Here is a 24,146-nt window from a genome sequence, read left to right as displayed (position 1 = left end):
AATTCCTTGCAATAGCTCGTTGAGAAATGTTGTTCTAAAACTGTTCAACAATTTGCTTACAAAGTGGGGACCCTCACCCCATCCTTGTTTGTCAATTACTTACGATTTCATGGAAGCTGCTTTTATAGCCAATCATGGCACCCACCTGTTCCCAATTAGCCTGCATACCTGTGGGATGTTCCAAATAAGTGTTTGATGATCATTCCTAAACTTTATCAGTATTTATTGCCACCTTTCCCAACTTCTTTGTCACGTGTTGTTGTTGCATAAAAAAAAAGTTTATGAGTTTGAACATCAAATATGTTGTCTTTGTAGCATATTCAACTGAATATGGCTTGAAAAGGATTTGCAAATCATTGTATTCTGTTTATATTTACATCTAACACAATTTCCCAACTCACATGGAAACGGGGTTTGTATATATATGTATATATATACATATATATATATATATATATATATATATATATATATATATTTAATGCTGAATCTAAATTAAAACGACTCAATCACAGGCAACGATAGAAACATCATCATCCCCGCAAAGAAATCTATACTCATCCGCAACAGTACACCATCGCAAAAAAAGAACAATTCAACATCTGACGTTACTATGGAGAGTTTTGACAGAGCAGAAACGTGTGAACTCGTTGGGAGTTTCCTCCTCTCCCAGCTTGCTGTCCTCAAGCTGAACCTTGGTATTTACCGTGATGACGGACTGGCAGTGTGCCGCGCCTCGCCAAGGAGCAGCGAGAACACCAAGAAGCGCATATGCCAAATGTTCAAAGAGAACGGCCTACGGATCACGATTGAAGCCAACAAGCAAACCGTCAACTTCCTCGACGTCACTTTCAACCTGAGAAATAACAGCTACCAACCATTCACGAAACCCAATACAACACTCCAATACGTGCACCATGACAGCAACCACCCACCCACCACCACGAAAAAAATACCTACCTGAATTAATAAAAAGCTATCGATGCTGTCATCTAGCAAAGCTGAATTCAACCAAGCAACCCCCCCGTACCAGAAAGCACTTGATGAAAGCGGATACAACTTCACCCTTACCTATGAGCCCACGCCAGGAAACCAACCAAAAAAGAGCAGAAAACGAAACAACATCATCTGGTACAACCCCCCATTCAGCAAAGACGTCTCAACCAACATCGGCCGCAAGTTCCTCACTCTGATCGACAAACACTTCCCCAAAGGCAACACCCTAAGAAAAATATTCAACAAGAATAACATTAAATTGAGCTACAGCTGTATGAATAACATACAATAAATCATTTCAAACCACAACAAAGAAATTGCAAAAGGACTGCCTACCCCCAGACTAAACGACTCTGAAACCAATAATGAATGTAACTGTCGCAAGAAACCTGATTGCCCTCTCAACGGAAGGTGCTTACAAACATCAGTCGTTTACCAAGCAAAGGTAACACGCAAGGACATTAGCACATCCAACACGTACGTAGGATTAACCAAAGGAGCGTTTAAAGCCAGATGGAATAATCACAAGGCCTCCTTTAGAAACCAGATCTTGCGGAATTCTACAGAACTCAGCAAGCACATTTGGAACCTCAAAGACAATAATGTTGAATATTCAATAACATGGCAAATTCATGCATCCAGCACACCTTACAACAGTGGTAATAAAAGATGCAACCTATGCTTAAAAGAGAAACTGTTTATTATATATCATCCAGACCTCTCATCCCTCAACAAGCGCGGTGAAATCATTTCAACATGCCGCCACAGACGGAAACACCTGCTAGGTAACACATGAGCCAATCACCACACCCTACGCCTGCCTGTACCCACCCACTCTGTGCTCTATATAAACCATTGTATGTGAATGCTTCCATTAAAATCTCCTGATGATTGAGGGAACCCCTCATGAAACAGTTCTGTAGAGATGAAGTATATATATATATATATATATATATATATATATATATATATATATATATATATATATATATATATATATATATATATATACATATGTCTTGATTGGATTATCCAGAGAATAGTGCTCGATACCGTGGTAGAGCGCAATATGTAGGTGTGGGAAAAATCACAAGACTACTTCATCTCTACAGATCTGTTTCATGAGGGGTTCCCTCAATCATCAGGAGATTTTAATGGAAGCATTCACATACAATGGTTTATATAGAGCACAGAGTGGGTGGGTACAAGCAAGCATAGGTTGCATCTTTTATTACCACTGTTGTAAGGTGTGCTGGATGCAAGAATTTGCCATGTTATTGAATATTCAACATTATTGTCTTTGAGGTTCCAAATGTGTTTGCTGAGTTCTGTAGAATTCTGCAAAGTCTGGTTTCTAAAGGAGGCGTTGTGATTATTCCATCTTGTTTTGAACGCTCCTTCGGTTAATCCTACGTACGTGTCGGATGTGTTAATGTCCTTGCGTATTACCTTTGCTTGGTAAACGACTGATGTTTGTAAGCACCTTCCGTTGAGAGGGCAATCAGGTTTCTTGCGACAGTTACATTCATTATTGGTTTCAGAGTCGTTTAGTCTGGGGGTAGGCAGTCCTTTTGCAATTGCTTTGTTGTGGTTTGAAATGATTTGTTGCATGTTATTCATACAGCTGTAGCTCAATTTAATGTTGTTCTTGTTGAATATTTTTCTTAGGGTGTTGCCTTTGGGGAAGTGTTTGTCGATCAGAGTGAGGAACTTGCGGCCGATGTTGGTTGAGACGTCTTTGCTGAATGGTGGATTGTACCAGATGATGTTGTTTCGTTTTCTGCTCTTTTTTGGTTGGTTTCCTGGAGTGGGTTCATAGGTGAGGGTGAAGTTGTATCCGCTTTCATCAAGTGCTTTCTGGTACGGGGGGGTTGCTTGGTCGAATTCAGCTTTGCTGGATGACAGCATCGATAGTCTTTTATTAATTCCGGTAGGTATTCTTTTCGTGGTGGTGGGTGGGTGGTTGCTGTCGTGGTGCACGTATTGGAGTGTTGTGTTGGGTTTCGTGAATGGTTGGTAGCTGTTATTTCTCAGGTTGAAAGTGACGTCGAGGAAGTTGACGGTTTGCTTGTTGGCTTCAATCGTGATCCGTAGGCCGTTTTCTTTGAAGATTTGGCATATGCGCTTCTTGGTGTTCTCGCTGCTCCTTGGCGAGGCGCGGCACACTGCCAGTCCATCATCACGGTAAATACCAAGGTTCAGGTTGAGGCTAGCAAGCTGGGAGAGGAGGAAACTCCCAACGAGTTCGCACGTTTCTGCGCCGTTAAAACTCCCCATAGTAACGTCAAATGTTGAATTGTTCTTTTTTTGCCATGGTGTACTGTTGCGGATGAGTATGGAGTTCTTTGCGTGGATGATGATGTTTCTTTCGTTGCCTGTGATTGAGTCGTAGTCCGAGGCGAAGTTTAGTGCTTGGGTCAGTAGGTCTTGCGTGATGGAAGGGTAAAATTCTTCAATGTCGAAGGAGATAAAGTTGTGTTGTTGTTTGTCTTTGTCTATATATATATACATATATATATATATATATATATATATATATATATAAATATATATATATATATATTTTTTCTATATACAAATATATGTATATCCATATATATATATATATATATATATATATATATATATGTATATATATATATATATGTATATATATATATATATATATATATGTACGCATATATATATACATATATATATATATGCATGTATATATATTTATATATATATATATATATATATATATATATATATATATATACATATATATATATATAAGAATATAATGTATATATATAAAATGTCGTAGTGGTTTGTGTTGTGGTGATTTAGGGCTATATAAATAAACATTGATATATATCCATCCATCCATTTTCTACCGCTTATTCCCTTTCGGGGTCGCGGGGGGCGCTGGCGCCTATATATATATATATATATATATATATATATATATGTATATATAATGCTTATTCCCTTCAGGGTCGTGGGGGCACTGGCGCCTATCTCAGTTACAATCGGACGGAAGGTGGAGTACACTCTTGACAAGTCGCCACCTCATCAAAGGGCCAACACAGATAGACAGACAACATTCACACACTAGGGACCATTTAGTGTTGCCAATTAACCTATCCCAGGTGCATGTCTTTGGAGGTGGGAGGGGCCTATCCCCAGGTGCATCTCTTTGGAGGTGGGAGGAAGCTGGAGTACCCGGAGGGAACCCACGCAGTCACGGGGTGAACATGCAAACTCCGCATACACAGATCCCCTGCCCGGGATTGAACTCAGGATTACTCATTTTTAAGGAATGACAAATTATTCCGATTATACAAATAATATCAATCAATCAATCAATCAATCAATGTTTACTTATATAGCCCTAAAGCACTGGTGTCTCAAAGGACTGCACAAACCACAACACAAACCACTATGACATCCTCGGTAGGCCCACATAAGGGCAAGGAAAACTCACACCCAGTGGGACGTCGCTGACAATGATGACTATGAGAACCTTGGAGAGGACGAAAGCAATGGATGTCGAGCGGGTCTAACATGATACTGTGAAAGTTCAATCCATAATGGATCCAACACAGCCGCGAGAGTCCAGTCCAAAGCGGATCCAACACAGCAGGAAACCATCCCAAGCGGAGGCGGATCAGCAGCGCAGAGATGTCCCCAGCCGATACACAGGCAAGCAGTACATGGCCACCGGATCGGACCGGACCCCCTCCACAAGGGAGAGTGGGACATAGGAGAAAAAGAAAAGAAACGGCAGATCAACTGGTCTGAAAAGGGAGTTTATTTAAAGGCTAGAGTATACAAATGAGTTTTAAGGTGAGACTTAAATGCTTCTACTGAGGTGGCATCTCGAACTGTTACCGGGAGGGCATTCCAGAGTACTGGAGCCCGAAATGAAAACGCTCTATAGCCCGCAGACTTTTTTTGGGCTTTGGGAATCACTAATAAGCCGGAGTCCTTTGAACGCAGATTTCTTGCCGGGACATATGGTACAATACAATCGGCAAGATAGGATGGAGCTAGACCGTGTAGTATTTTATACGTAAGTAGTAAAACCTTAAAGTCACATCTTAAGTGCACAGGAAGCCAGTGCAGGCGAGCCAATATAGGTATATATGTATGTATATATGTATATAAAGGTATATACAGTATAGGTATATATGTATATAAAGGTATATACAGTATAGGTATATATCTATGTATATATGTATATAAAGGTATATACAGTACAGGCGTAATGTGATCAAACTTTCTTGTTCTTGTCAAAAGTCTAGCAGCCGCATTTTGTACCAACTGTAATCTTTTAATGCTAGACATGGGGAGACCCAAAAATAGTACGTTAAAGTAGTCGAAGCGAGACGTAACAAACGCATGGATAATGATCTCAGCGTCTCTAGTGGACAGAATGGAGCGAATTTTAGCGATATTACGGAGATGAAAGAAGGCCGTTTTAGTAACGCTTTTAATGTGTGACTCAAAGGAGAGAGTTGGGTCGAAGATAATACCCAGATTCTTTACCGAGTTGTCTTGTTTAATTGTTTGGTTGTCAAATGTTAAAGTTGTATTATTAAATAGAGGTCGGTGTCTAGCAGGACCGATAATCAGCATTTCCGTTTTTTTGGCGTTGAGTTGCAAAAAGTTAGCGGACATCCATTGTTTAATTTCTTTAAGACACGCCTCCAGCTGACTACAATCCGGCGTGTTGGTCAGCTATAGGGGCATGTAGAGTTGGGTGTCATTAGCATAACAGTGAAAGCTAACACCGTATTTGCGTATGATGTCACCTAGCGGCAGCATGTAGATGCTGAAGAGTGCAGGGCCAAGGACCGAACCCTGGGGAACTCCACACGTTACCTTAACGTAGTCCGAGGTCACATTGTTATGGGAGACGTACTGCATCCTGTCAGTAAGATAAGAGTTAAACCAAGACAGGGCTAAGGAGCGGTTTAGCTCGGTTGGTAGAGCGGCCGTGCCAGCAACTTGAGGGTTGCAGGTTCGATTCCCGCTTCCGCCATCCTAGTCCCTGCCGTTGTGTCCTTGGGCAAGACACTTTACCCACCTGCTCCCAGTGCCACCCACACTGGTTTAAATGTAACTTTGATATTGGGTTTGTAAAGCGCTTTGAGTCACTAGAGAAAAAGCGCTATATAAATATAATTCACTTCAACTCTGACATACCAATTCGTGTTTTGATACGTTCTAATGAAATATTATGATCGACGGTATCGAAAGCAGCGCTAAGATGGAGGAGCAGCAACATAGATGACGCATCAGAATCCATCGTTAGCAATAGATCATTAGTCATTTTTGCGAGGGCTGTCTCCGTAGAGTGGTTTGCCCTGAAACCGGATTGAAAGGTTTCACATAGATTGTTAGACGCTAAGTGTTCATTTAACTGCTCCGCAACAATTTTTTCGAGGATTTTTGAAATAAAGGGAAGGTGAGACACCGGTCGGTAGTTTACCATGAGGTCAGGATCGAGGTTAGGTCTTTTAAGGAGAGGATGAATAACCCCTTTTTTGAATGCTAGGGGAACAGTGCCCGAGGAGAGTGATAAGTTTATAATATTTCGCACTGATGGACCTAATAATACAAAGAGCTCCTTGATAAGTTTCCCAGGAAGAGGGTCAAGTAAACATGTTGTTTGTTTTATTCCATTTACACGTTGTAACAATTCCTCTAATGTTATTTCCTCAAAACGAGAGAAACTATTTTGGAGGGCAGTATCCGCCGTATATACAATCGTATCTGTGTTAATAGAACCCAGTTGTAGCTGGGACGCATTGTCTTTAATATCCTTTCTAATTACTTCAATTTTCTTATTAAAGAATTGCATAAAGTCATCAGCTGAGTGGGTGGAGCTACTGGAAGGGGTCCCTTGTTGGGTTAGCGAATTTTATAAGGTAATGATCGGACAATACTTTAGTAAACGGGAGTATCGTAACTTTGGAAACGGTGATACCCCTGACAAGCACTAGGTCTATCGTATTGCCATTGCTATGCGTGGGTTCATTTATTATTTGTGTGAGACCACAGCTATCAATTATAGTCTGGAGCGCTACGCACGGTGGGTCCGATGGGGTATTCATATGGATATTAAAGTCCCCCGTTATAATTATATAATCGGCGTGCGTCACTATATCAGCAACGAACTCTGAGAATTCATTGATAAAGTCTGAATAGGGCCCTGGGGGGCGGTAGATAACAGCCAGGTGTAGAGGCAGCGGTGTGACAGACCTCATAGTAAGCACCTCAAACAATTTGTATTTATTATTTATGTTAGGACTAAGGTTAAAGTTTTCATTGTATATTAGTGCGACCCCCCACCCCTTTTAAGGGGACGGGCAATATGCGCATGTGTAAAGTTAGGAGGACATGCCTCATTTAGCGCAAAAAAGTTGTTTGGTTTAAGCCAGGTTTCGCTGAGACCGATGACGTTAAGATTATCATTAACTAACAACGTTTTGGGAGACAATGATCTTATGTTTAAAAAACTTATATTATCGGAAGTGGGCTGTTTTAGGAATTTTTTGATCAAATTATCCGTAGTAGCAATATTAATAATGTTGTGTTTATTATGCCCAGTGCATTTAGTATAATTACGACCATATCTAGGAATTGATACGACGGGAATTTTCCGATTGTTTGTATGTTGCTTTGATAAACTGAACGCATCATAGTTTGCCACCTCAGTAGAACGCATGTCCAACTCTGAAACAATCAAAGCAGAAAAAACTTGTTCTAATTTAACTGACTCCTTACCCAGACCAGTAGTCTCGCATCTTCCATTTAAATCCGGCTTCAGGATGGAGGGAAGTGGTGTTCTGTGGGGATTAGCCTATATTACTATATTACAATATATTGTATTGTAATCGCCATTACATTTTTCTTTGTGATTTTCTCTCTTTTTTTTTGGACAGTTAGATTTAATATAATAGTTGGTGGTAGATTACTAATGATTACACATTTCTCAATTTACATTTTTGTTCATAATTTAACAAATATTTCATCCATCCATCCATCCATTTTCTAAAATGGAATTATAATGCAAATAAAACACTGCTATTTCTTTTTTTTTTATAGTTGCTTAATTTAGCTTTAAAATAGATTTTTTATTTTTGGTTTTCCGATTTGAGGGAAATAATTATCTTATTCCCCTTTGCATTGTTATTTTGTTATTAGCAAATGATGTGATGCTGGCCAATAAAAAAAAACAACTTGCAATGGGTGCACTAACGACCTTCAGGCCGGACTTTTGACACACCTGCCAAATCAAATAAGTTCTCACAGAATATATATCAAGTGTAGCTTTTCCTCTAAGTCAATCAAACATTAAACTGTATGCATTCTTTTCTTTGTAACAGTTTTAACCATTTCCGGCACGTACTTTTGGCAATGCATTAATTATAGTGTATACTTCTTCAACTTGTTATTGGATGTATACTATTGATGATGTGAATATTCCATATGATGTAAAACTACACTGACCATACGTCCTCTTTCCCCCGTACACGGGGATAGGTTGAATGGCAACACTAAATGGTCCCTAGTGTGTGAATGTGAGTGTGAATGTTGTCTGTCTACCTGTGTTGGCCCTGTGATGAGGTGGCGACTTGTCCAGGATGTACGCCGCCTTCCGCCCGATTGTATCTGAGATAGGCACCAGCCCCCCCCGCGACCCTAAAGGGAATAAGCGGTAGGAAATGGATGGATGGATGGATGCCCTCTTTTGCAGGGCTGTCCGGAGTTTCCTAAATGCCTCAAATGTCTGGCATTTTGAGTCAGGGTTGCGTGTATTTTCAATGTACGTTCAGGGTTGAGAAGGGTTTGAAAACAAAACAAATTGTGAAGGTGTGAGCTTGTTGCATCATTCGTGAGGGAGGGGCAGAGACAGAGAGAGCGAGAGAGTTATGATAAACGTGCATGCGTCGCCAGGCTCTGCTTTTTTCAAATAGATTTATCAGATTACATGTTTTATTATCTATAGCAGTGGTGTCAAAAGTGTGCCCCGGAGGCCATTAGCGGCCCACAGCGAATGTTTTAAAGCCTATAATACATTCTAATAATACTATTGAAATAAATAAAAACATAACAAAAGTAAAATAAAAAAGCTTAAAGGTGAAATGTAATTTAGAAAAAGTTGCAATGTTGACTAATAAAACAAAGCTGTTTTTTTTTCTTTCAAACTGACATTGCTCAAAACATAATATTGAATTAAAATCAATGTTATTATGAATTATTGACCTATCCACGGTTCTGATTACGTCACATCAAATATTCCACTTGGAAAAATATTTTTGGTGGAAGATTTTGCATATTTTGTGTGTTTGACATTAAAAACATATTTTTGTTTGGTTTAAGTATTAAATATAAATTGTTTTGTATGCTTTGGCACACCATTATCATCATTTCATGACCGAAGCCAAACACTTTTTACACTTTTATATTGAAATAAATACAACTTATTAAATAAAAACATGGAAAAAAATGTACCAGCAGCAGTAAAGTTCAGATCCAAGAAGGAAATAAGAAAGTGAATGAATGTTTGTAACTGAATACATTTACCTATGCATACAATTTTTTTTTTTTTTTTTTTTTATGAAATAAGTAACGTTCATGACAACCTTTTTCCAAAACACAATATAGAATGTGAGATATAAAAGGATAATGCATATGTTTATCTTTTCTTTCTCAAAACGCTTACAAAAAAGTGGGTCCCCAAAAGTTTACTGTGGGAGCCCATTTTGGAAATTCCTAGCGACAACAGGGCGGTCAACAGAGGAGAAAAATGCTTTATTTAAATAAATATTTTGTTTACAAAGCAAGTTCGAGTATCATTGGCAAATTTTCACCCAGTCCCGGCCTTGGCACGCATATATGTGTCCTCTTTTTGGGGAGTCTAGTAAAACAAAGTAACAATATACAATAACAATTAAATCAAGTTAAATCTGGTTCACTGGGATTTTATTGTGAAATTCCATGCGTCACTTCCGCTACCCGAAAGCCCATCTTTTAAGGCATCAATTTTGCCTCTAAAAAACACGAAATGCAACGTTTTAGATGACAGTTGAATATTGAATGCATTCAAAATACACAAATAAAATTTGAAAATTAATGCCGAGAAACGTCTATCACGTTACCGGAAATGACTACATTTTCGCGGGAAACGTCTTCCGCAGCAAGCACACTCCAGAGAAAACGTGTCGTGGTCTCGTCCTAAACTCCTTGGATTTATTTCTACGTTGTTTTTAGTTTTATTGGTGAGCCGGGATGAAGACTAGAATGCGAGTCAGACGAGTTTACAAGTGGAAAGGAGAACCTCTGCACTTCGACAGGAAGCTGAGAAACTTTGAATATGGGTAAGATCTTCTCACACAAAACACGATAAAACATGCACAAGTCTATTATACCACATTCATCCACATATCCAGCCTATGTATGGCATTTTTGTGCATTTCACCTTTCAAGATGATGATATTCCAACTTATGTCCTATTTTTTGTCGTTTGTTCAACTTTACTTATTGTCAATAACACCTTAATAACCTTTACCCGCCATTTATTTGGGTTTTAAACAAGCAATAACTAGTGTGACTTAACACTATTCAAAACTAAAAGAAGCCACAACTCTAAACAAGTGTTAAGAGCATTGAATTGAACTATTTAGCTACCTAGTTGACAAGGAGTGTAAATGACGTTTAGTTGTCACGTGGCAGTCATGTGACTGTACCCGGAAATGGCTTCCCCAAAATGGCAGTGTTTTAGATAAAATAGCTTAAGGTAATAAGTTAAATCTTTTTTTTCCAATTAAAGCTAATTTGAAAAATACATTATTAACAGTTATAATATAATCATTTAACCCTTGTGTAATGTTCATATTGTTGTTTCTCAGCCAGCATTTGTGGGTCTGATGGACCCCTTGTGTTTTGTGGCTTTTAATGCCTCACAATCAAACACTTTTATCTTGAAACACTGAACAGATGTTTACAGATGAAGTGTGGAATTGTTTGGTTGTCAAATGTGAAGGTATTAATAATAAATAGGTGTATACATGTTTGGTTGTCAAATGTGAAGGTGTTAATAATAAATAGGTGTATACATGTTTGGTTGTCAAATGTGAAGGTATTAATAATAAATAGGTGTATACATGTTTGGTTGTCAAATGTGAAGGTATTAATAATAAATAAGTGTATATATGTTTGGTTGTCAAATGTGAAGGTATTAATAATAAATAGGTGTATACATGTTTGGTTGTCAAATGTGAAGGTATTAATAATAAATAGGTGTATACATGTTTGGTTGTCAAATGTGAAGGTATTAATAATAAATAGGTGTATACATGTTTGGTTGTCAAATGTGAAGGTATTAATAATAAATAGGTGTATACATGTTTGGTTGTCAAATGTGAAGGTATTAATAATAAATAGGTGTATACATGTTTGGTTGTCAAATGTGAAGGTATTAATAATAAATAAGTGTATACATGTTTGGTTGTCAAATGTGAAGGTATTAATAATAAATAGGTGTATACATGTTTGGTTGTCAAATGTGAAGGTATTAATAATAAATAGGTGTATACATGTTTGGTTGTCAAATGTGAAGGTATTAATAATAAATAGGTGTATACATGTTTGGTTGTCAAATGTGAAGGTATTAATAATAAATAGGTGTATACATGTTTGGCTGTCAAATGTAAAGGTATTAATAATAAATAGGTGTATACATGTTTGGTTGTCAAATGTGAAGGTATTAATAATAAATAGGTGTATACATGTTTGGTTGTCAAATGTGAAGGTATTAATAATAAATAGGTGTATACATGTTTGGCTGTCAAATGTGAAGGTATTAATAATAAATAGGTGTATACATGTTTGGTTGTCAAATGTGAAGGTATTAATAATAAATAGGTGTATACATGTTTGGTTGTCAAATGTGAAGGTATTAATAATAAATAGGTGTATACATGTTTGGTTGTCAAATGTGAAGGTATTAATAATAAATAGGTGTATACATGTTTGGTTGTCAAATGTGAAGGTATTAATAATAAATAGGTGTATACATGTTTGGTTGTCAAATGTGAAGGTATTAATAATAAATAGGTGTATACATGTTTGGTTGTCAAATGTGAAGGTATTAATAATAAATAGGTGTATACATGTTTGGCTGTCAAATGTGAAGGTATTAATAATAAATAGGTGTATACATGTTTGGTTGTCAAATGTGAAGGTATTAATAATAAATAGGTGTATACATGTTTGGTTGTCAAATGTGAAGGTATTAATAATAAATAGGTGTATACATGTTTGGTTGTCAAATGTGAAGGTATTAATAATAAATAGGTGTATACATGTTTGGCTGTCAAATGTGAAGGTATTAATAATAAATAGGTGTATACATGTTTGGTTGTCAAATGTGAAGGTATTAATAATAAATAGGTGTATACATGCAGGGGCCATAGAGGTCGGGTGCATTGTGAGCTGGGCGACAGCCGAAGGCAGGGCACTTGGCGGTCCGATCCTCGGCTACAGAAGCTAGCTCTTGGGACGTGGAACGTCACGTCACTGGGGGGGAAAGAGCCTTAGCTAGTGCGCGAAGTCGAGAAATTCCGGCTGGATATAGTCGGACTCACTTCGACGCACAGCAAGGGCTCTGGAACCACTTCTCTCGAGAGGGATTGGACCCTCTTCCACTCTGGCGTTGCCGGCAGTGAGAGGCGACGGGCTGGGGTGGCAATTCTTGTTTCCCCCCGGCTCAAAGCCTGTACGTTGGAGTTTAACCCGGTGGACGAAAGGGTAGCCTCCCTCCGCCTTCGGGTGGGGGGACGGGTCCTGACTGTTGTTTGTGCTTATGCACCAAACAGCAGTTCAGAGTACCCACCCTTTTTGGGAACGCTCGAGGGAGTACTGGAAAGTGCTCCCCCGGGTGATTCCCTTGTCCTACTGGGAGACTTCAACGCTCACGTTGGCAACGACAGTGAAACCTGGAGAGGCGTGATTGGGAAGAATGGCCGCCCGGATCTGAACCCGAGTGGTGTTTTGTTATTGGACTTTTGTGCTCGTCACAGTTTGTCCATAACAAACACCATGTTCAAACATAAGGGTGTCCATATGTGCACTTGGCATCAGGACACCCTAGGCCGCAGTTCCATGATCGACTTTGTAGTTGTGTCATCGGATTTGCGGCCTCATGTTATGGACACTCGGGTGAAGAGAGGGGCGGAGCTTTCCACCGATCACCACCTGGTGGTGAGTTGGCTGCGATGGTGGGGGAGGATGCCGGACAGACCTGGGAGGCCCAAACGCATTGTGAGGGTGTGCTGGGAACGTCTGGCAGAGTCTCCTGTCAGAAAACGTTTAAATTCCCACCTCCGGAAGAACTTTGAACATGTCACGAGGGAAGTGCTGGACATTGAGTCCGAGTGGACCATGTTCCGCACCTCTATTGTCGAGGCGGCAGATCGGAGCTGTGGCCGCAAGGTAGTTGGTGCCTGTCGGGGCGGCAATCCTAAAACCCCTTGGTGGACACCAGCGGTGAGGGATGCCGTCAAGCTGAAGAAGGAGTCCTATCGGGTCCTTTTGGCTCATAGGACTCCGGAGGCAGTGGACAGGTACCGACAGGCCAAGCGGTGTGCAGCTTCAGCGGTCGCAGAGGCAAAAACTCGGACATGGGAAGAGTTCGGGGAAGCCATGGAAAACGACTTCCGGACGGCTTCGAAGCGATTCTGGACCACCGTCCGCCGCCTCAGGAAGGGGAAGCAGTGCACTATCAACACCGTGTATGGTGTGGATGGTGTTCTGCTGACCTCGACTGCGGATGTTGTGGATAGGTGGAAGGAATACTTCGAAGACCTCCTCAATCCCACCAACACGTCTTCCTATGAGGAAGCAGTGCCTGGGGAATCTGTGGTGGACTCTCCTATTTCTGGGGCTGAGGTCGCTGAGGTAGTTAAAAAGCTCCTCGGTGGCAAGGCCCCAGGGGTGGACGAGATCCGCCCGGAGTTCCTTAAGGCTCTGGATGCTGTGGGGCTGTCTTGGTTGACAAGACTTTGCAGCATCGCGTGGACATCGGGGGCGGTACCTCTGGATTGGCAGACCGGGGTGGTGGTTCCTCTCTTTAAGAAGGGGGACCGGAGGGTGTGTTCCAACTATCGTGGGATCACACTCCTCAGCCTTCCCGGTAAGGTTTATTCAGGTGTACTGGAGAGGAGGCTACGTCGGATGGTCGAACCTCGGATTCAGGAGGAACAGTGTGGTTTTCGTCCTGGTCGTGGAACTGTGGACCAGCTCTGTACTCTCGGCAGGGTTCTTGAGGGTGCATGGGAGTTTGCCCAACCAGTCTACATGTGCTTTGTGGACTTGGAGAAGGCATTCGACCGTGTCCCTCGGGAAGTCCTGTGGGGAGTGCTCAGAGAGTATGGGGTATCGGACTGTCTTATTGTGGCGGTCCGTTCCCTGTACGATCAGTGCCAGAGCTTGGTCCGCATTGCCGGCAGTAAGTCGAACACATTTCCAGTGAGGGTTGGACTCCGCCAAGGCTGTCCTTTGTCACCCATTCTGTTCATAACTTTTATGGACAGAATTTCTAGGCGCAGTCAAGGCGTTGAGGGGTTCCGGTTTGGTAACCGCAGGATTAGGTCTCTGCTTTTTGCAGATGATGTGGTCCTGATGGCTTCATCTGACCGGGATCTTCAGCTCTCGCTGGATCGGTTCGCAGCCGAGTGTGAAGCGACCGGAATGAGAATCAGCACCTCCAAGTCCGAGTCCATGGTTCTCGCCCGGAAAAGGGTTGAGTGCCATCTCCGGGTTGGGGAGGAGACCCTGCCCCAAGTGGAGGAGTTCAAGTACCTAGGAGTCTTGTTCACGAGTGAGGGAAGAGTGGATCGTGAGATCGACAGGCGGATCGGTGCGGCGTCTTCAGTAATGCGGACGTTGTACCGATCCGTTGTGGTGAAGAAGGAGCTGAGCCGGAAGGCAAAGCTCTCAATTTACCGGTCGATCTACGTTCCCATCCTCACCTATGGTCATGAGCTTTGGGTCATGACCGAAAGGATAAGATCACGGGTACAAGCGGCCGAAATGAGTTTCCTCCGCCGTGTGGCGGGGCTCTCCCTTAGAGATAGGGTGAGAAGCTCTGCCATCCGGGAGGAACTCAAAGTAAAGCCGCTGCTCCTTCACATGGAGAGGAGCCAGATGAGGTGGTTCGGGCATCTGGTCAGGATGCCACCCGAACGCCTCCCTAGGGAGGTGTTTAGGGCACGTCCAACCGGTAGGAGGCCACGGGGAAGACCCAGGACACGTTGGGAAGACTATGTCTCCCGGCTGGCCTGGGAACGCCTCGGGATCCCCCGGGAAGAGCTAGACGAAGTGGCTGGGGAGAGGGGAGTCTGGGTTTCCCTGCTTAGGCTGTTGCCCCCGCGACCCGACCTCGGATAAGCGGAAGATGATGGATGGATGGATGGATGTTTGGTTGTCAAATGTGAAGGTATTAATAATAAATAGGTGTATACATGTTTGGTTGTCAAATGTGAAGGTATTAATAATAAATAGGTGTATACATGTTTGGCTGTCAAATGTGAAGGTATTAATAATAAATAGGTGTATACATGTTTGGTTGTCAAATGTGAAGGTATTAATAATAAATAGGTGTATATATGTTTGGTTGTCAAATGTGAAGGTATTAATAATAAATAGGTGTATACATGTTTGGCTGTCAAATGTTAAGGTGGTATTAATAAATAATGAATTCAGTATTATCACACAGGTCTTGTAATGGTCCAGCAATCAAAGTATAGTTTTCCTGTGATAAAATCGGTGAAATTGCACTAATTTATGGTTAAGTTTTTCACAACAAAGGCAATAAGGCTCAAGTTTTTTTTTCTTAAAAATGTTGTTAATAATATGGCTGTGAATCTTTGGAGACCTCATGATTCGATTCTATTCTTTGGGGTTTGATGAATTGATTGATTGAGTGATTGAAACTTGTATTAGTAGATTGCACAGTACAGTACATATTGCGTACAATTGACCACTAAATGGTAACACCCCAATAGGTTTTTCAACTTGTTTAAGTCGGGGGCCACCTTCATCAATTCATGGTAGACAATACGGGGTAACGATTCGATTCGGAATCGATTCTCTTTCAACATTTTGGGTTTTCCGTCATTTGACTTGAAGTCTCTCTGGCGTCTTACGGTTAAAATGTATCACCTAAAATACAAAACGCCTCCTTTTTAAGTGTTTTCTCTTTCTTTAGATTTCTAAAGAAAGATTTTTGTTTTTTTGTTTCAGCTCTTTAGTTATCAGTGATGAGGGTCTACCCAGGCCCACCGTCATTACCTTGGGTCAGTACATCCTCATTGAGGGAGACGACGAAGACAACCCCTACGTGGCCAAAGTTGTCAAGCTTTTTGGGGACGGTGAGTCACAAACCATGAGAATGAAGCAGAAATCAACCTCACAGAAAAATGATATCCAATCTTATTTAAAGGGGAACTGCTCTTTTTGGAATTGTGTTTATTGTACACAATCATTATTAGAGAGACAAGAAGACAGATTAATTTTTGTATGTATTGGTAAATAAAGTCCGCTTATAATGGAGTCAATGGGAGGTCCTCTATTCCGCCCTCTAAATAACCATCCAAAAAAATGCCAACAATACTCTATTTACATTTTTTGATTGGAATATTAGGTATTATTGACATTGGTGTTATAAGCGCCAACACAGACATTCAATTTTGAACGTTGACGTGATTACAGAGCGCTAACAAGCTTGTGCTACTATAGTAACATCAGCTGGTGAGCTGCTTTCTCGCCTCAGAGCTTGTGAAAGTTTATTCCAGATCATAAACACAGAAGCTAATACAAATAATAACAGAACAATTTAACAAATTAAAGAGATGGTTTGATAAAAACAGACTATCTTTGAATCTTAGTAAAACTAACAAAATGGTATTTGGTAACAGTAGAAGAGAAAGTCAAACACAATTACAAATAGACGGAGTAGACATTGAAAGGGTGGAAGAAAACTAATTTTGGGGTGTAATGATAGATGATAAAATGAACTGGAAATCACATATGAGAAATATACAACACAAAGTGGCAAGGAATATTTCTATAAATAAAGCAAAATATGTTCTCGACCAAAAATCACGTCATATTCTCTACTACTTGCTAGTGTTACCATATCTGAATTATTGTGCAGAAATATTGGGAAGTAACTACAAAAGTACACTTCATTTACTAACCGTGTTCCAAAAAATAGATCAGTTAGAATAATACATAATGTTGGCAAAAGAGAACATATAAATCCTTTATTTATTAAATAAAAACTAAAAGCTAAAATGATGTACGAAGTAAACTATGACCTACTACCGCATAATGTACAGCAACTATTGTCAACAAACGAGGTGAAATATAATTAAAAAAAATCTAATTTAAAAGATCTTAAGGCAGGTACAACATTTAAGACCTTTAGCATATACTTCATGTGGAACTAAATTATGGAACTAATTATGCAAAAATGTCAAACAATGTACTAATAGCAGTGTTTCCCCCAGAAAATGTGTTGGTTAAGGTGGTGTCTCTCCGGTGGACAGACCGGGGAAGGGAGCGGTTGGGTGTGAGGCCTGTCGCCATCACGTCTCCACCTGGTCGCTGCCACCACAGCCTGGGGGGTAATAGACTACAGACTGTGGTGAAGTAGGACGGCTTCGTCGCGTGAAGAAGCCTACAATTTCTGGTTGTGTTTTCCGCTCCATTTGCTAAATGGCGATAAACGATGTATATCTCAATATTTTTTCCACAAATTAAAAACAAAACAGTCCTAGTTACCTGAGATACTAAGTTTGTCATTATTATGCCACATATGTTCAACTCATTATGCTTCATTTATTACAGTTTTTGGGAAGCCTATTGTTGATTTTTATTATGTAAATGTTATATTTTTATCAACGTGTGATAGCAGGGACCCTGCCATTCAAAACTAAAATGCTACATTACTAATGATTAATGTAGTCATAGATGAAAAAATAGTACAATAGTAATAAGAGAGACTATTCATCCCTGAACACCATGGAGTTCATGTAGGCTTAATGATGCACTTACATTGTTATATACACTATCAGAGACATCTTCAGGAAACTCTTCATTTAACATAATGTCCTTTTTTGCTGCTTCAACACAGCTCAATCAACACAGAAAAAGGTAAATTGAAATAACAGACAGGGCTTTGCTGTCTGTAACACACAAACGCACGCACAGACACACACCGCACAGTGAGCTAACATTGCGCTAAAAGCTAATTAGCCTTTACCACAAGGACCGCGAGCGAGCTAAGCTGCTGCTTATGTTTCTAGAACGTCAACGGGCTCATGGTGATGTTACTAGTAGTTGACTGGGAATTGTTTATTATCATTTGGGGAGACTCTGCTGCCTTACCTGCTAAAAACACTTTTCTGCTCGCTCCACGTTAAATGCGCTCTGAATACGCACTGCTGATTGGCTGTTACCGCTCTGCGTGTAACCAATCAGATGGTTGTGTGGGTGGGTAAATGCTGGGTGCTGCAGAGACCTACTGACAGAGGCAGAACTAAGCGGAGCAGCTTGTTAAGACTTTAGCTTAAGCGGGCACCTTAACAACAAAGCACTGCGGGAAACCCTGAATATGATCCAGCTTAAGGGGCTGTTCAAACTACAAGTGTTCACAAAGTACAACGAAGAAGAATAAAGATAAACATTTTTGTTGAAATGCATTTTTAAGTGATTTAGAGGTAGAATTGATTGCTCCCATTAGCTGCATTGCTAGCCACCAAAAATGAGCTGATTTTTTTGTTAGAAAGTGGAAAAAAAACCTTTTGTCTTCTTGTCTCTCATAATGATTGTGAACGATACGCAACATTCCCCAAAAAATGCAGTTCCCCTTTAAGGACAGCTAAAAACGCCCTGAACTTGTCTTAGTTGTGGTAGTTTTATGGAATTGTGGTCATTTTGAAGAATTGTCCAAACTTTGTTTTCTGGTAGAGAGCGCAGTTTGTACACAAGCAGTCAGAGAGCGGGATATGTCATGAATAATTTCATAAAAAACACATTTAATTTTACGGGGACGGCGTGGCGAAGTTGGTAGAATGGCCATGCCAGCAATCTGAGGGTTACTGGCTCAATCCCCACCTTCTACTATCCGTTGTGTCCTTGGGCAAGACACTTCACCCTTGCTCCTGATGGGACCTGGTGAGCGCCTTGCATGGCAGCTCCCGCCATCAGTGTGTGAATGTGTGTGTGAATGGGCGAATGTGGAAATACTGTCAAAGCGCTTGGGCTCCTTAAAAAGGGCTAGAAAAGCGCTACACAAGTACAACCCATTTACCATAACAAATTTAGCATCGTTTGAAAACTAAAACTTAGCCTTCCAGCTATCATTCTTCTACCACTCTACTCACTGAACAAGCATCTTCTTTTGCCATTTGAATTGAATTCAATCGAATTATATTTATATAGCGCTTTTCTCTAGTAACTCAAAGGGCTTTACATAGTGAAAGCCACTATCTAAGTTACATTTAAAGCAGTGTGGGTGGCACTGGGAGCAGGTGGGTAAAGTGTCTTGCCCAAGGACACAACGGCAGTGACCAGGATGGCGGAAGCGGGGACCAAACCTGGAACCCTCAAGTTTCCAACATTCATATACACAATAAATACTACAGGCGTTCCGATCCGAAATCGATCAGTCCGATATCAGCAACAACAACAAAAAATGGAATGATATCGGCGAGCACGTTTACTTGTGCGACATCCAGTTAACATTAATTGTCCTCCAATGAGCACACACTTTTGGTAATTTCTTCTATTTTAGTCATGTCATTTCTAAAAGGTAAACATGGTAGGACTTAGCCTCGGAGGAGCTGGCAGCTACACAACAGCTCAGCAGACAGTAGCACACAAGATAGACATAAGTGTCCTTCATTGGACAATGTTGCAGTCGACAACACCACATTTGTCAATATACACACTTCGAATCATTCAGGTTGAAGTCAAGTTAAAGTCCCATTGATAATCACACTCACCTGGGAAGTGAGGAGAGCAGTGAGCAGCAGCAGGAATCATTTGGTGATTTAACCCCCAATTCCAAAACTTTGATGCTGAGTGCCTAGCAGGGAGGTCATGGCTCCCGTTTTTATAGTCTTTGGTATGACTCGGCCGGGGTTTGAACTCACGACCTTCCTGTCTCAGGGCGGACACTCGAACCACTAGACCACGAGCAGGTCATGTCTAATTATAACAGAAGCATATTAGAAAGTGCCCAGTAACAAACGTGTCCGCATCGTTCAACCTAATTGTGTAGCGGCAACTAAAAAAACTAATGCCACTCTACTTCACCTTAAAGATAACATACGTCCATTCCAGATGCCTAATGATAACCAGATTAGTGTTTTTTTTTATGCTTATCATTGTTTTATGTTTGACTAATTGAACTTTATTAAACCTTTTCTGACATTCACACTGCAACTTAATATAAAAACGTATGATTTTGATGATATCCTATTGGATAATATCGGTATCAACCAATAGTCCGGTGAAAAAGATGTATCAGGACATCTATCCATCCATCCATTTTCTACCGCTTAACCTTACTAAATATCATTTATTGTATCGTTTTATGGCAAACCTCTTCTAGGCCAGGCTTTCGAAGATATTTTAAATAAATAAGTAGAGTTCTTTCTGCATTTGGAGAACAATTGAGTGCTTGTGTGTGCAGAGAGCGAGCACCAGATGAAGGCGGCGGTCCAGTGGTTTGTCCGCGTGTCCGAAGTGCCAGTGGGCAAGCTGCGACAGCTCGGCAGAGACCCCCACCCGCAGGAGATCTTCTACTACCTGGGAAGAAGTTGCGATGAAGAGATCAACGCGGACTCCATCCTCAGACCTGTGCAGGTAACAACTGCAAAAAAAGATGCATCAGAAGCTTAAAGTTGAGAAATGTCTTTGATTGAGTGAAATAAGTATTTGATCCCCTATAAAGCAGGAAGTGTTGTGTGCATAAAACAACCAAATACATCCTGCATCTTGAAGAAAGTAGTCCTAATCTCCATTCATTATGTTAAGAATGTGTCATACAAACACTCGTTTCATTCAAACGTCAAGGTCACCATGGCAAAGACCAAAGCGCTGTCCTCAGTGGCAAGGTTGTAGACCTGCACAAGACTGGGATGGACTACAAGAGCGTCCACAAGATCGGTCACATGACAACAAAACTGATGTTTGTCATCAAGCGGACAAACGTGTTTGTTTACAGAGGAATATTAAATATGAATGAGAGATGGCTGATAATATCGGACTGCCGGTATTATCGGACGATAAATGCTTTAAAATGTCGTATTGGAAAATATCGGTACCGGTTTCAAAATTATCAGTATCTGTTTCAAAAAGCAAAATTTCTGACTTTTTAAAACGCCGGTGTGTACACGGAGGTAGGGAGAAGTACAGAGCACCAATAAACCTTAAAGGCCACTACTAGCCACCACGCAGTCTGATAGTTTATATATCAATGATGAAATATTAACATTGCAACACATGCCAATACGGCCTTTTTAGTTTACTAAATTACAATTTTAAATTTCCCGGGAGTTTCGTCTTGGAAACGTCGTGCAATGATGACGTGTACGCAAGATGTCACAGGTTTTTAGGAAGTATGAGCGCTGCACACACACACAGCTAAAAGTCGTCTGCTTTAACGACATAATTACACAGTATTTTGGACATCTGTGTTGCTGAATCTTTTGCAATTTTTTCAATTAATATTGGAGAAGTCACAGTAGAAAGATGGAGGTGGGAAGCTTTAGCCTTTAGCCACACAAACACACGGTGATTCCTTGTTTAAAATTCCTGGGGGTGAAACTTTCCTATGGATCAGAGCGCGGTCAAGCAAACATGGATCCCAACCGAATGTCAACAAGCAGGTTTCGGTGAGAAAATTGTGGTTAAAAAGTCAGTTCTTACCGGAGAAAAGCTGAGCTTGTGTCGTCAGTACAGCTGCCGTCGACTTCCCCGAGACACTGCGCGTCAACACCCGGCCGTGGACGTACACTTCCGACTATCAGGTACTATTTAACTCACTAAAACACTAGCAACACAATAGAAAGATAAGAGAATTATCTTAGTAAATGTGTCTTAAAACATGAGAATCCATCCCAATCCAGTCACGTTTTTTTTTTATTTTTAGTCCGTCGCTATCAATATCCTCAAACACAAATCTTTCATCCTCGCTCAAATTAATGGGGAAATTGTCGTTTTCTCGGTCAGAATAGCACTTTTTGTTGGAGGCTCCCAAAAAAAAACAATGTGAATATGTGAGGAGCCATCAAACATGTGATGTCATCGTCTGCGACTTCCGGTACAGGCGGGGCTTTTCTCTTAACCGAAAGTTGTGAACTTAATCGTGGATGTTCTCTACTAAATCCTTTCAGCAAAAATATGGCAATATCGCGAAATGATCAAGTATGACACATTTTTTTTTTCCCAAGATGGCGCTGCTGTAGTGGCTGCTGTAGGCAGGAGTTCTGTGCTCTTGTATCATCATTTTGTGTTTCCCTCTTGTTTTCATGTGTTATTATATTTTTTTGCATTTTGGTCCGGGACCCTTTGGGACTGTGTGACAAGGGGTGGCACTTTCGTGACCTCTGTGGTGCTTTTTTGTGGACTTCTGGATCTGCCTCTCGGGAGCCTTTTGGCCATGGAGACCAGCTGCTGGGTCTCTGCTACACCAGAGTCTGTTTGGAGGGACTGGAGGACATGCGGATGAGGGGACAGGACTGCGGAGCTAGCACTGAGCGCTGGGACGGAGAGGCTCCGCGGTGTCTTGACTGGGTGAGCAGGTGTCGGACACCTCAGTCACCTTGGACGTATCCTCGCTCATCCATGCGGACTGGACACTGGCCGAGAGTGGAGTCGGCTGTCTTGGTTGCTTTGTTGGATCTGCTTCTGTCTCTGGCCATGCTCCCTCCTCCCCAGCGGACGATGGCGTGGAACACCGCAGAGGCCACCCCAGTGTATATGTTTATTTTACTTTTTATTCATAGCTGTATGTAGAAGTGTCTGGTTGTATCTTCTGCTTTAATGTCTTTAATGTCCTTTGTGTTCTTTGATGTTTGATGTTTCCCTCTTACACACATGTAAGAGGGATGTGTACTACGGCTATGAGTTGTTCTTTTCCCTTGGCCTCAGTCTGCACCCCCACTCCAGGGCCCAGGCTAAGACCGATTTTTTATTTTATTTTAATCTTCTATTTTTTTTATTTTATTTTTTTATTTATTTATTTTTTTTCTCCCCCCCCCTTGTTTACCTGTATGTCATCTTTTTTGTAAGGGGCGCTGGAAGCCGGCAGACCCGTCAGCGATCCTGTTCTGTCTCCCTGTAATGTTTGTCTGATCTTGAATGGGATTGTGCTGAAAATTGTAATTTTCCTGAAGGAACTTTCCTGACGGAATAAATAAAGTACTATCTAATCTAATCTAATCTAATCTAACATAGAATGGACCTGCTATCCCCGTTTGAATAAGAACATCTCATTTCAGTAGGCCTTTAAAGGCACTGCCTTTGCATGCCGGCCCAGTCACATCAAATCAAATCAACTTTATTTATAAAGCACATTTAAAATGTACCACAGGGGTAGCCAAAGTGCCGTACAATGGACAGGTTAAAAGATAATACGAAGACCGAGCAAACAACACAACACAAACAGAACATAATAAAAAATAAATAAATAAAACATAAAAACGGGATGACAGCAGGTGTATAATGGGGCGCCATTGCAGGATGGATATCACTCAGTGTTAAATGCCAAGGAATAAAAGTATGCTTTTAAGAGAGATTTAAAAAGAGGAAGAGAGGAGGCTTGTCTAACACTCAGAGGTAGGTGGTTCCAGAGCTTGGGAGCAGCAGCAGCCAAAGCTCTGTCACCTCTAAGCTTCAGCCTTGTGTCAGGGACCCTCAGTAGCAGCTGATCACATGATCTTAGGGATCAGGTGGGGCAGTAAAGCTGAAGGAGGTCGGAGAGATATGTTGGCGCCAGGTTGTTTAGACATTTAAAAACAAATAGAAGGAGTTTAAAATGGATTAGATAACGCACAGAGAGCCAGTGAAGGGAGACTAAT

The 24,146-nt window shown here is 40.9% G+C and overlaps 1 protein-coding gene across 1 annotated transcript in view; it reads left to right on the top strand.

The window, feature by feature from the left end:
- The first annotated feature begins 10,156 nt into the window (after positions 1–10,156).
- orc1 (origin recognition complex, subunit 1) overlaps positions 10,157–24,146 on the top strand; it is a 55,883-nt gene continuing 41,893 nt past the window's right edge. The window contains exons 1-3 of the mRNA XM_061892333.1: positions 10,157–10,370; positions 16,297–16,424; positions 20,756–20,928. Of these exons, the coding sequence (XP_061748317.1) occupies positions 10,282–10,370; positions 16,297–16,424; positions 20,756–20,928 (390 nt within the window). The 5' untranslated portion in view covers positions 10,157–10,281. The remainder of the gene's footprint in view (positions 10,371–16,296; positions 16,425–20,755; positions 20,929–24,146) is intronic.

The sequence above is a fragment of the Nerophis ophidion genome, unplaced genomic scaffold, assembly GCF_033978795.1.
Source record: "Nerophis ophidion isolate RoL-2023_Sa unplaced genomic scaffold, RoL_Noph_v1.0 HiC_scaffold_32, whole genome shotgun sequence".
In the NCBI taxonomy this organism is placed as follows: Eukaryota; Metazoa; Chordata; class Actinopteri; order Syngnathiformes; family Syngnathidae; genus Nerophis; species Nerophis ophidion.
This window is presented reverse-complemented; position numbering and strand designations above follow the sequence as displayed.